This window comes from Salvelinus fontinalis, unplaced genomic scaffold (assembly GCF_029448725.1).
Source record: "Salvelinus fontinalis isolate EN_2023a unplaced genomic scaffold, ASM2944872v1 scaffold_0240, whole genome shotgun sequence".
NCBI classification, from domain to species: Eukaryota; Metazoa; Chordata; class Actinopteri; order Salmoniformes; family Salmonidae; genus Salvelinus; species Salvelinus fontinalis.
The window spans coordinates 115517-129686 of record NW_026600449.1 but is presented as its reverse complement, the minus strand read 5'-3'; the positions used below and the strand labels follow the sequence as shown (position 1 = coordinate 129686).

At 41.1% G+C, this 14170-nt stretch overlaps 1 protein-coding gene across 1 annotated transcript in view; it reads right to left on the bottom strand.

The window, feature by feature from the left end:
• Positions 1 to 707: 707 nt before the first annotated feature.
• Positions 708 to 14170, bottom strand: part of LOC129844847 (cadherin-like protein 26) — a 28340-nt gene continuing 14877 nt past the window's right edge. Inside the window, exons 15-19 of the mRNA XM_055913004.1 lie at positions 12395 to 12463; positions 6940 to 7047; positions 4890 to 4922; positions 4679 to 4750; positions 708 to 2625 (exon numbers count right to left, since the gene is read on the bottom strand). Of these exons, the coding sequence (XP_055768979.1) occupies positions 2419 to 2625; positions 4679 to 4750; positions 4890 to 4922; positions 6940 to 7047; positions 12395 to 12463 (489 nt within the window). The 3' untranslated portion in view covers positions 708 to 2418. The remainder of the gene's footprint in view (positions 2626 to 4678; positions 4751 to 4889; positions 4923 to 6939; positions 7048 to 12394; positions 12464 to 14170) is intronic.

Sequence of the window (14170 nt, the reverse complement as noted above, 5' to 3'; positions counted from 1 at the left end):
TGGTCTAATAGGATAAAATGCCAGGGCTGAATTCTTGTCCAAGTCCATCCCTGACGGGAAGTCAATTCAGCCCCAATGTCATTTACCTTAGAAGGTGGATACTGTATAAAAAAATATTAGGACTTACAATGTAGTTGCAATAATGTTACTAATTGAAATTGGTTTTCTAGCAAATGCATATGTATTATAAACAAATCAAACTGTTAGCTCATTATCGATCCTCTGCTTAGGATATGTATTACATAAAGTTGTAGCTCTCCTGCAACATAGAGGACAATATTATCTAGTACTTGATGTGTGCATACTGTTTTTTATATGTCACAAACTTTACAGAATCAAGTCTTGTACCGCACCTCTACACACTCTAGGTCTCTCCACTCCTCTATTCTGTAGTATTACAGAACCAGTTCTACAACTTGGTCTGTAGCATCGACAGGAAGGGCGGGTCAGAGCATGTACTATCGGCATGATTCAAACTCAGTTTGCTGAGGGATCATTAGAAGGGGTCAGATATGGGTACAAGTTTAGGATCTTAACTTGAGCCAGTTTGCTATAGAAGGAAAATAATCCTGCAGCAACAGGAAATGTGCATTATGTGGATTATAATTAATGGCCATTTTTGTAGGGGTTGATATATTCTTCATAAGAGAAAATCAAGTCTGAAATGTCAATGTGGAAATTACGAACTTCAGAAGCCTTTTTAAACCTCAAATACACTACACGTTTTAAGATATCCTGCAAAAGAGTGGGCAAATTAAGACCCTACCTCTGTAGTGACAGGACTACACAAAAATGACCTTCTCCTATTCACATGAAATTGTTACAGTGAGTTGTTACAGTCAGTATTACGGAGAACTCAAGGGGGTGTTCCAAGGAATTCATGTCATTGAAGTGATTTCATGTCATGTTTAGTGTGAAAAACCTTGAAAACCATTTAGGATCATAATCGTGTTTTTGTGAGGTATGGCTGAGAGATACGGAGACACTTTTCCATGACGTGCATACTTTAATCAAATTTGAAATATAAACAAAAACATGTTGATATATTGTCTTTTGATACAAAACCGGCATAGCAGTAGACGTTAGCAGGGATTAAAAGAGAAGCAAGTCAAAAAGAAAAAAAGACCTGTGCGCAAAAGTGAAGGAAACCAAGTCTAGTATTATACAGTGAACCTTTACATTATGTTTAGGATACACAACAGCACAGCTTTGATTGCTCTTAAAGGTTTGGTGAGGGCAGGGCACACAATGGTTCCAGGCTGTCAGGTTAGGCATTGTCACTTTTCTGCAGATAGGTGATGATTCCAAAATAGCTATCAATTGTTCTTCTGAATCTGCTGTGTTCCAATTCTATACTACCAGACATCGTGTGGGATTCTACTCCATCGAGGTCAAGAAATTAGTTTCAAGCAACATGTGTAAATCGTTATCCTAAGCAGAGAGAGGTTATGAAGTATCATTCGCACGATAGTAAAACTCCCACAGAGGTGATGTTGACATTTCCATCCAAGTGTTGGCATCAAAATTATCCCATTCTGGCATAACTAGTAGATCAAGAGATGATAAGGTGCTGCTGAAAAGTACTGTGAAGCCTGATGATAAAAAACACATTAAACAACAAAACAACAGTGTTGGAAAAGTACCCAATTGTAATACTTGAGCAAAAGTGAAGATACCTTAATACAAAAGGACTCAAGTAAACGTGAAAGTCACCCAGTAAAATGTACGGATAGCCAGGGGTACACTCCAACACTCAGACATTATTTACAAACAAAGCATTTGTGTTTAGTGAGTTCGCCAGATTAGAGGCCCTATCGATGACCAGGGATGTTCTCTTGACAATTGTGTGAATTGGAAAATGTTCCTGTTCTGCCAAGCATTCAAAATGTAATGAGTACTTTTGGGTGTCAGGGAAAATGTATGAAGTTATTTTCTTTAGTAATGTAGTGGAGTAAAAGTTGTCAAAAATATAAATAGTAAACTACTTTAAAGTATTTGTGCTCAAGTACTTACTTTACACCACTGCAAAACAATCACCATACAAACACACCCCGGCCCTGTCAAAACATAAATCCATAAATCCATCCGAGCATGATGTGGTTTATTTAGTGCAGTGAGGTCATTATTCATTGTTTCTTCAGACATCCAAAATATCAAAAGTGTTTCTCACAGTCCCTCCTTGTGTGGGTAAAAGCCAATCCAGCATGTTTTTTTGTCGGTAAAAAAATGGCCCTCTGTCGAATATGACGCAAAGCATGATCCAGAATCTCAATGGGCGATGTTTGGTGTAACTGTCCTCTTCTCCAGCTGATGGCGCTCACCCTATCAGTGTCGTAGTGCAGTTACATTAGAACCATCTCCAGTTCCAGTCCAGCCAGTTGTGTGTGTTTGTGTGCGTGTGTGTGTGTGCATGCGTGTCTACAGCCTGATGTTCCTCTCCTGCATGTCCTGCTGACAGATGCCCCCCAGGGTGTTGAATTTTGACCCCAGGTCCCCCAGGAACTCCAGGTTGTCATCCAGTTTGTTTAGCGACAGCTCGTCCAGCGACTGGCACTTGCTGCCTGTCCCCTCGTAGCCATACCCGTAAGGTTGGTAGTCCACCTCGTCTCCAATCATATGCAGCTTCTGGAGCACCAATGTGTCAATGTTAGAAAATATTTAAGAAAAATCTTAAATCATATTTTAATTAGATTCTACAAAATCTTATAAAACTCTCAATACTAATAACTAAACAAGTAGGCTATGTATATGTAATAGATCCAATACAGGGATACTTCTTACATTACAGAATTTGTATTAATGATAAGATAAATATTACCACCATTAGATCTTGTTTTCAAGACCACATGGTGCATCATACACATCTTTACCAAAATGTCTCTCTCTGTTCTAACACAACAGGCTACTTACTGTATGTAACCTTTTCTACATGTCACATACAGTACCAGTCAAATGTTTGGACACACCTACTCATTCCAGGGTTTTTCTTTATTTTTTACTATTTTCTACATTTTAGAATAATAGTGAAGACATCATAACCATGACATAACACATATGGAATCATGTAGTAACCAAAAAAGTGTTAACCAAGGCAAAATATATTTTATATTTGAGATTCTTCAAAGTAGCCACCCTGTGCCTTGATGACAGCTTTGCACACTCTTGGCATTCTCTCAACCAGTTTCATGAGGTAGTCACCTGGAATGCATTTCAATTAAGAGGTGTGCCTTGTTAAAAGTTAATAAGGAGTTTCTTTCCTTCTTAATGCATCTGAGTGAATCAGTTGTGTTGTGACAAGGTAGGGGTGGTATACAGTGGGCTCCCGTGTGGCGGAACGGTCTAAGGCACTGCATCTCAGTGCTAGAAGCGTCACTCCAGACCCTGGTTCGATTCCAGGCTGTATCACAACCGGCCGTGATTGGGAATCCCATAGGGCGGAGCACATTTGGCCCAGCTTCGTCCGGGTTAGGGTTTGGCCGTCACTGTAGATAACAATTTGTTCTTAACTGACTTGCCTAGTTAAATTGAAAATTAAAAACAGAACATCGCCCAATAAAAATAAAAAACAGATGATCACCCTATTTGTTAAAAGACTAAGTCCATATTATGGCAAGAACAGCTCAAATAAGCAAAGATAAACGACAGTCCATCATTACTTTAAGACAGGAAGTCAATGAAGTCAGTCAATGCGGAACATTTCAACAACTTTGAAAGTTTCATCAAATGCAGTCGCAAAAACCATCAAGCGCTATGATGAAACTGGCTCTCATGAGGACCAGCACATGAAAGGCAGACCCAGAGTAACCTCTGCTGCAGAGGATAAGTTACCAGCCTCAGAAATCGGCAATTAACTGCACCTCAGATTTAAGCCCAAATAAATGCTTCACGGAGTTCAAGTAACAGACACATCTCAACATCAACTGTTCAGAGGAGACTGCGTGAATCAGGCCTTCGTGGTTGAATTGCTGCAAACACACCACTACTAAAGGACACCAATAAGAAGAAGAGACCTGCTTGGGCCAAGAAACACAAGCAATGGACATTAGACCGGTGGGAATCTGTCCTTTGGTCTGATGAGTCCAAATTTGAGATTTTTTGGTTCCAACCGCCGTGTCTTTGTGAGACGCAAAGTAGGTGAACGGATGATCTCAACGTGTGTGGTTCCCACCGTGAAGCATGGAGGAGGAGGTGTGATGTTGTGGTGGTGCTTTGCTGGTGACACTGTCTGTGATTTATTAAGAATTCAAGGCACACTTAACCAGCATGGCTGCAACAGCATTATGCAGCAATGCACAATTCCATCTGGTTTGCACTTAGTGGGACTATAATTTGTTTTTCAACAGGACATTGACCCAAAACACACCTCCAGGCTGTGTAATGGTTATTTGACCAAGAAGGAGAGTGACAGAGTGCCGCATCAGATGACCTGGCCTCCACAATCACCCGATCTCAACCCAATTGAGATGGTTTGGGATGAGTTGGACCGCAGAGTAAAGGAAAAGCAGCCAACAAGTGCTCAGCATATGTGGGAATTTCTTCAAGACTGACTACCTCATGAAGCTGGTTGAGAAAATGCCAAGAGTGTGCAAAGCTGTCATAAAGGGAAAGGGTGGCTACTTTGAAGAATCTCAAATATTAAATATATTTTAATTTGTTTAACACTTTTTTGGTCTCTTACCCGGTCTATGTGCTCTGAGATGTGCTGGTTCGACAGCAAGCCGAAGGAACGGGAATACCTCGAAGAGTTACTCTGAGGAGAGAGTGGAGAAAACACAAAAAAACAAACATGGATGATTGATGGAGGAACAACAGTGTATGTCGTGTGTATGTATGTGTCAATGGTGTGGTGTCAAGTAGACCAGATCCTGATAGTGCACGGCAACACTTACCCTCATGGTATTGTTCCTGCTTGTAGTCTGGTACTGCAATTAGAAAATATAATATCAACAATATGAATGTGTAAGTATCGACTGCATTAACTTCTTGCGACTACAGGGGGTGCTGTTTTCTCATTAGCATAATTGCATTACAGACTAAACGGCTTCCTACTCAATTCTTGCTCGTACAATATGCATATTATTACTATTATTGGATAGAAAACACTCTCTAGTTTCTATAGGCGTTGGAATTTTGTCTCTGAGTGGAACAGAACTCATTCTACAGCAATTTCCCTGACATGGAGTCAGATTTCACACATTTTGGCCCCTGATCTGGAGTCAGTTTAAAGGCCACTGTGAACGCTATCAGGATACGGACACTGCTTACTGGATGCCTTTACGTGATGACGATTTGAATGGTATCGATTGCGCAATCACAGCCACTATAAATGAAAAAAACCTGTAGGTAGGAACTCTTTTCCAGATGCGCCGGGCGCGCGGTGGACACCGACCTGCTCTTTTTCCAAGCATTAGTGTAGGGAGTAATATTTCTCCGGTCATGTTTTTACTCGTTATAGGAGTTAAAAACATCATAAGGTAGTTAATTTAAACCGTTTTATAGCAATTTATATCCGTTTAGTGCGATTTTGGGACATTTATTTCTGATACACTTTCAAGCGCCGGGCAGGTTTCCAGTTCATGCCGAACGCAGTGGACATTTCCACATGGCAAGAGGACAGCTTTCGACCAAAAGACGATTAGACCCAAGAAAGGATTCTTTGCCCAAGATTCTGATGGAAGAACAGCTCAAAGTAGGAACAATTTATTATGATAAATCGTGTTTCTGTCGAAAAATGTTAATGCTTATGACGCCATCTTCTTAGACGTAGCTTCGCTTGGCGCAAACTGTATTGAAAAGTAAGGATAATTAAAAAAATGTAAATCAGCGATTGTATTAAGAATTAAATTGTCTATCAATCGCTGTCCACCCTATATTTTTTAGTCACGTTTATGAGTATTTATGTATACGACTAGATCACTGTCTAATATGGTGCACGACATTTTCTGACCAGCTGGGCTACTTTTCTCATTGTCTAACCATGATTTTGGTGGCTAAATATGCACATTTTCGAACAAACTGTATATGTATGTTGTAATGTGATGTTACAGGAGTGTCATCTGAAGAATTCTGAGAAGGTTAGTGAAAAAATTTATATATTTTGGCGATGTTTACGTTATCGCTCTCTTTGGCTAGAATCAATGCTGGGGTAATGTTTGCACATGTGCTATGCTAATATAACGATTTATTGTGTTTTCGCTGTAAGACACTTAGAAAATCTGAAATATTGTCTGTATTCACAGGATCTGTGTCTTTCGATTAGTGTATGTTGTGTATTTTTACGAAATGTTTGATGATTAGTAATTAGGTAAACACGTTGCTCTATGTATTTATTCTAGTCCATTTGTGACGGTAGGTGCAATTGTAAACTATGATATCTACCTGAAATATGCACATTTTTCTAACAAAACCTATCCTATACCATAAATATGTTATCAGACTGTTATCTGATGAGGTTTTTTCTTGGTTAGTGGCTATCAATATCTTATTTTAGCCGAATTGGTGATAGCACCTGATGGAGTAAGAAACGGATGGAGTTAGAAAAGTGGTGTCTTTTGCTAACGTGGTTAGCTAATAGATTTACATATTTTGTCTTCCCTGTAAAACATTTTAAAATCTGAAATGGTGGCTTTATTCACAGGATCTGTATCTTTCATTAGGTGTCTTGGACTTGTGATTTAATTATATTTAGATGCTACTATTTAATTGTGACGCTATGCTAGCAATGCTAATCAGTGTGGGGGGGGGGGGGTGCTCCCGGATCCGGGGTAGATGCTCGTTAGAGGTTAATGCACCCACTTCACTGTATAAAACATTGATAACCTGTAGTTAATCTGTAATAACCTGTATCTATACACCTGTCAAATCATACAGCACTATAGTAAAAATTCATAAAAGGAGGGTTATGTTTCCCTCTAGTGGCTGCCTGCAGATGTCACTCACCATGCCCCGCCCACCCTGGCTTCTCAGAGTTCCGTTGGCCTCGCCCATTCTCTGGAATGTTCCCCCTCCTGAGAACCCTCCCTCTCCTGACGAGGACACCTGGGTGACCTGGGGAGAGATGGAGGTTGAGTTCTGAGACATAGGCACTGCTGCTAAGACTACTGGATGGCCTCTGTTTTGCAAGCTCTGACCCAGCTTTCTATTTTGTGATTCTTTTGTCATTCATTTTTACTTTATTTTCATGAAATGTATCCTCTATCATTTCTTACAACCGACAAGAACGTTTGAACATCAGATCAGCAGTTAACCTCTTGGAACTATAGGGGGTGCTGTTCCGCATTAGCATATTTGTGTCTCCAAATTAAACTGCCTCGTGCTAAATTCTTGATCGTACAATATGCATATTATTGTTATTATTGGATAGAAAACACCTTCTAGTTTCTATAGAAGTTGAAATTTTGTCTCTGAGTTGTACAGAACAATTTCTACAGCACTTTTCATGACAGGGTTCAGATTTCAATTTTTTTTACCTCTGATCTGGGGTCTGTTTTTAAGGCGACAGTGAATGCTATGAAGAAACCGACACTGCCTACGTCTTCCTCTGGGTGTCTGTACGTCATCACGCTTTCAATGGAATCGATGGGATATTCACAGCCAGTATAAAAGACCAAAATGTATAGAGACCGCCCTTTCTCGTCGTGCGCCTGAAGCGTGAAGGGCATCGGACCTGCCTCGTTCCAAATCGTTTTCTAACCAGCAATATTTCTCCGGTCATGTTTTTACTCGTTTTAGGTGTTAAAAACATCAAAATGTAGTTAATTTGAACCGTTTTATAGCAATTTATATCCGTTTAGTGCGATTTTAGAGGAATTTATTTGTTGTGCACTCTGAAACTTTGGACACGTTTTGGGGTGTCGGTCGTTGGTGGTGGACATTTCGAAGGACAGAGGACATCTATCGACCAAAAGACGTTTATAACATAGAAAGGATACATTGCCCAAGAATCTGATGGAAGAACAGCTCAAAGTAAGCAATATTTAATATGATAAATCGTGTTTCTGTCGAAATATTTTAAACGCACATTTCGCCATTTTGTTTGGTATAGCTTCACTTGGCGAACCCTGTATTGAAAAGTAAGGATAATTTTAAAAATGTAAATCAGCGGTTGCATTAAGAACTAATTTGTCTTTCGATTCCTGTAAACCCTGTATTTTTTAGTCAAGTATATGATTAGCTATTAATTAAACCAGATCACTCTGAAAGATGGCGACCGACATTTTCAGGCTTGTTTTGCTACTATTTTCATTGTGTAACCACGGTTTTGTATGGCTAAATATGCACCTTTTCGAACAAACTGTATATGTATATTGTAAAATGATGTTACAGGAGTGTCATCGGAAGAATTCTGAGAAGGTTAGTGAAAAAATTAATATCTTTTGGCGATGTTGACTTTTATCGCTCACTTTGGCTAGAATCAATGCTGGGCTGCTATGTGCTATGTGCTACGCTAATATAACGATTTATTGTGTTTTCGCTGTAAGACACTTAGAAAATCTGAAATATTGTCTGTATTCACAGGATCTGTGTCTTTCGATTCGTGTATGCTGTGTATTTTTACGAAATGTTTGATGATTAGTAGTTAGGTAAACACGTTGCTCATTGTAATTATTCTAGTCCATTTGTGACGGTGGGTGCAATTGTAACCTATGGCAGCTACCTGAAATATGCACTTTTTTCTAACAAAACCTATCCCATACCATAAATATGTTATCAGACTGTCATCTAATGAGTTTTTTTGTTGGTTAGGGGCTATAAATATCTTAGTTTAGCCGAATTGGTGATGGCTACTGGTGTTGGTGGACAAATAAAAGATGGTGGATTATGCTAATGTGTTTTTAGGTAATAGATGTACATCTTTACATATTGTGTCTTCCCTGTAAAACATTTTAAAAATCGGAAATGGTGGCTTTATTCACAAGATCTGTATCTTTCATCTGGTGTCTTGGACTTGTGATTTAATGATATTTAGATGCTACTATCTACTTGTGAAGCTATGCTAGCTATGCTAAACAGTGTGTGGGGGGTGGGGGGTGCTCCCGGATCCGGGTTTCTGAGGCAGTAGAAGTTAATTACCTAAATTCAGGCTTCATCTTCAACTCATCTGCCCTGAGCTCTTTTTGTAATTCCGACCCAATTTTTGGGATACGCAAGAAGAAACGCCGGCATTACAGAGGCAAGAGAGGGGGATCCTGAAGGCGAAGGGAAAACCGGCCACCTCTTCCCTCCATTGTACTTTCCAATGTCACTTGATAGTAATTTGCTTCTAACGTGATTCTCAAAACTGCAATATTCTCTGCATTTCGGGAACATGGCTCTCGGACACGTCTTCCTCACCACTAGGGGTGATAAAGTCATTGACCACTGTTATTTTACCCACAAGCAAACATACAAGGCCCTCCCTCGTCCACCATTCGGCAAATCAGATAATAACTCTGTACTCCTGCTTCCTGTTTACAAGCAGAAGCTCAAACAGAAAGTACCCGTGACTCAATTCATTGAAAAATGGTTACCAGAATCAGAGGTTATGCTACAGGACTGCTTTGCTAGCGCTGATTGGAATATGTTTTGAGACTCCGTTTATAACATCAACAAGCTATCAACTTCCCTCAGCGGCTTCATTAGGAAATGCATAGGCGAATTTGTCCCCACAGTGAAGGTTCGCTGCGTCCCCAATCAAACGCCCTGGATTAACACTGAGGTTGGCGCTAAACTAAAGGATAGGGCTACCGCACACAGGGCTTTCGCAGCCAACCCTGAGGCTACGGCTGAGGACTGGAACAAGTACAAAAAGTCCTGCTATGTCCTCCGCAGAGTCATCAAATGAGCAAAAGGACAATATAGGAATAAGGTGGAATCATATTACACGTAATTAGACGCCCGCCGCATGTGGCAGTGGCTACAGTCCATTACGAATTACAAAGGAAGACCCAGCCGTAAACTGCTTAACACTGCCTCTCTATCAGACGAACTCATTGCATTTTATGTATGCTTCAACAATACCAACATTGTGCTGGGTGTGAGGGCCGTCACAGACCCAGATGATTGGGTGATATCGCTCTCCGAGGTCGACGTGACTAAAGTCTTTAATCAGGTCAACACTCACAAGGCCGCGGGGCCGGACAGTATTCCAGGGCGCATTCTCAGAGCATGTGCAGAACAGCTGGCAGGCATATTCACAGTGATTTTCAACCTCTCCTTGTTCCAGTCTGTAATCTCCACATGTTTTAAGATGACCACAATCACTCCTGTTCCCAAGAACTCTAAGGCTTCATGCCACAATGACTACCGCCCTGTTGCACTCACATTTGTAATCATGTGGTAGTTTGAGAGGCTGGTTAAGGCACACATCAACTCCAATTTGTATACCGCACCAACAGATCCATAGATGACACAATCTCAATTGTACGCCACACTGACCTCACCCACATAGATAAAAGGAATACCTATGTGAGAATGTTGTTCGTTGACTACAGCTCAGAGTTCAACGCCATTGTCCCCTCTAAACTCGTAACCAAGCTTACGAACCTGAGACTAAACACCCAGGTGGTGAGGGTAGGCAACATTACCTCTGCCACGCTGACACACAACATGGGGGCCCCACAGGGGTGTGTGCTTAGTCCCCTCCTGTACTCCCTGTTTATCCACGACTGCGTGGCCATGCATGATTCCAACACCATCATCAAGTTTGCTGACGATACGATGTAGGTAGGCCTGATCTCCGGCATTTATGAGACAGCCCACAGGGAAGAGGTCAGTGACCTGGCACAACAATTTATCCCTCAGCGTCAGTAAGACCAAGGAGTTGATCGTGGACAACAGGAAACGGGGGGCACACCCCCATCCACTTCAACAGGGCTGCAGTGGAGCGGGTGTCTAAATCACTCAGGACTTCAAATGTTGACAGTTCCTCTTCCACCTCAGGAGGTTGATAAGGTTTGGCAGGGGCCCTCAAATTCTCTAAAAGTTCTACAGCTGTACCATTGAGAACATCTTGACTGGCTGCATCACTGCTTGGTATGGCAACAACACCGCCCTCGATCGCATGGCGCTATAGAGGGTGGCGTGAACAGCCCAGTTGGTCATTGGGGCCGAGCTCTCTGCCATCCAGAACCTCTATATCAGGCGGTGTGAAAAGGAAGGCCTAGAAAATCGTTAAAGACTCAAGCCACCCAAGCCATAGACTGTTCTCTCTACTTTCGCACGGCAAGCGGTACCGGTGCATCAAGTCTGACACCAACAGGCTCCCGAACATCTTCTATTCCCAACCCAAAAGACTGATAAATAGCTAACAAAATAGCTAACTAAATGGCTACACGCACTATCTGAGTTAACCCTTGTCACACACACTGACACTCCAACACACGCAAACACTCAATCCATAGTTTGCTCACACACACATACATTTATACTGACGCTACACTCACCCACTCATATACAATCATCATATACACTGCTGCTACTCTGTTTATCATATATCCTGATGCCTAGTCACCTTACCCTATACATATCTACTTCTATCGATCCAGTATCCCTGCACATTGTAAATATGGTACTGGAGCTGACCCTGTATATCGTATGCTTACTTACTTTCTCGTATTCTTCTTATTTTTATTTATTGTGTGTTTTTGTTCTACCTTTTTTTGTATATTGCATCGATATTGATTACTGCCTTGTTGGGTGTATAGTTTTCAAGAAAGGCATTTCACTGTACTTGGGCATGTGACATTAAAACTTGAAAACTTGAAAGGTTATATACATTTCAATGTAGACTGATGCCCTACTCCATCAGCTGACTGAATTGTGTACCACTGTTGTCACCACTATTTTGTTGCGTTAAGTATCTAACATGGTATGAGCATGTTAGATAATGACATAGTAATAGGGAAAATGCACAAAGTGCAAAATTAAAGCATAACTGAGGATTATGAAGAGTTAAATTCTGTTATGTACACAATGATGTAGTACCACTCAATGTAGAACTACGGAAAGTATACCACTGAGACAGGTAGGAAGAGCATTTAAGATCTTCACTCTTTGAAATGTCTCTCACAAATAGTTGACACAGGTCAAATGCAAAGCTTATCAGTGCTATTGAACAGTCAGGACAGTACAACTGGTTCAAGCTAAATAAAACTTTTGCATTTTGTTATTTTGCCATCGGCTAATATCCTCCCAAAAACAAAGTTTCCCACAGTTCAGATTGAACTATAGCCAGTGAACAAGGGCAGGCATGAACTGCATGTATTTCACACTGCCCAAATGGTTTAATGTGATGTGAGACTTCCATCGACTAGAGATGAGATGCATCCAAAAGGGAAAAGTATTTCAAGGTATTTAAAAACACATACTTTAAAAAAACTTGAAAATCGTGATTGTCAGTAAGGATGTCACTCACAATGGTCCTCCCTGTGGTTCTGTACATCTCATTGGCCTCTTGGGTCGTCTCATTAGTCTTCTGAGTAAACTGTCCAATCAGAGAGCAAGAATTAAGCACAGCATAAACAACAGTGATTTAGACTGTGATCAAAGTGTTGTAGTAAGATGGTAGAAGATATAGTAACTAGTTGTTGGTGGTGACAGAGTTAAGAATATAATAATATTTACATTTTAGTCATTTAGCAGACACTCTTATCCAGAGTGACTTACAGTTAATGAGTTCATACATTTCATTATTTTTTTCCTCCATACTGGTCCCCCGTGGGAATCAAACCCACAACCCTGGCGTTGCAAGCACCATGCTCTACTGTACCAACTGAGCCACATAATATGATATACAGGTCTGTGGAGTAGAAGTTCTCTAATGGTGGCAAATGAAGTGGTGTAGTACAGATGTAGGATCTTCATTTGATCCCCCTGTATCAGGAGAACTTTCCTGCAATGCAGGAAATGTTTCACTTATAGTGTATTTGAGGTTTTAAAAGGCTTCAGAAGTTTTTGACTTGATTCCCTTATGAAAATCTATCAACCCCTACAACACTGTCCATTAATTATAATCCACATAATAAATCACATTTCCTGTTGCTGCAGAATTATTTTCCTGCTGTAGCAAACTGGCTCAAATTAGAATCCTACTTCTGTAGCAGATAGAAAGGTAGGGACAGTTATATAATAGGTAGTTCTGTTCAAACAGTAGCACTATCTTACAGATAGGAGACTTGGCTCTAACTCATTCTCCATTGGCAAGCATATGATACATATTGCTTGTAAATCCCTCAATCTTAGGAAACCATAATTTAATGTTACATTATATATACAAAAGATATGTGGAGACCACTTCAAATTAGTGGATTCGGATATTTCAGTCACACCCGTTGCTGACAGGTGTATGAAATTGAGCACGCAGCCATGCAATCTCCATAGACAAACATTGGCAGTAGAATGGCCTTACTGAAGAGCTCAGTGACCTTCAACATGGCACCGTCATAGGATGTCACATTTCCAACAAGTCAGTTTGTCAAATTTCTGCCCTGCTAGAGCTTCCCCCGGACAATTGTAAGTGCTGTTATTCTGAAGTGTAGGAGCAACAACGGCTCAGCCGCGAAGTGATAGGCCACACAAGTTCACAGAATGGGACTGCCGAGTGCTTAAGCGCGTAGCACTTAAAATATATCTGTCCTTGGTTGCAACACTCACTACCGAGTTCCAATCTGCCACTGGAAGCAATGTCAGCACAATAACTGTTCGTCGGGAGCTTCATGAAATAGGTTTCCATGGCCGAGCAGCCGCCCACACAAGCCTAAGCTCACCATGCGCAATGCCAGGCATTGGCTGAAGTGGTGTAAAGCTTGCTGCCATTGGAGTCTGGAGCAGTGGAAATGCGTTCTCTGGAGTGATGAATCACGTTTCACTTTCTGGCAGTCCGGTGGCCGAATTTTGGTTTGGCGGATATCAGGAGAATGCTACCTGCCCATGCATAGTGCCAACTGTAAAGTTTGGTGGAGGAGGAATAATGGTCTGGGGCTGTTTTTGATGGTTCGGGCTAGGCCCCTTAGTTCCAGTGATTCTAGACGATGCTGTGCTTCCAACTTTGTGGCAACAGTTTGGTGAAGGCCATTTCCTGTTTCAACATGACAATGCCCCCGTGCACAAAGCGAGGTCCATACTGAAATGATTTGTCGAGATTGGTATGGAAGAACTTGACTGGCCTGCACAGAGCCCTAACCTCAACCCC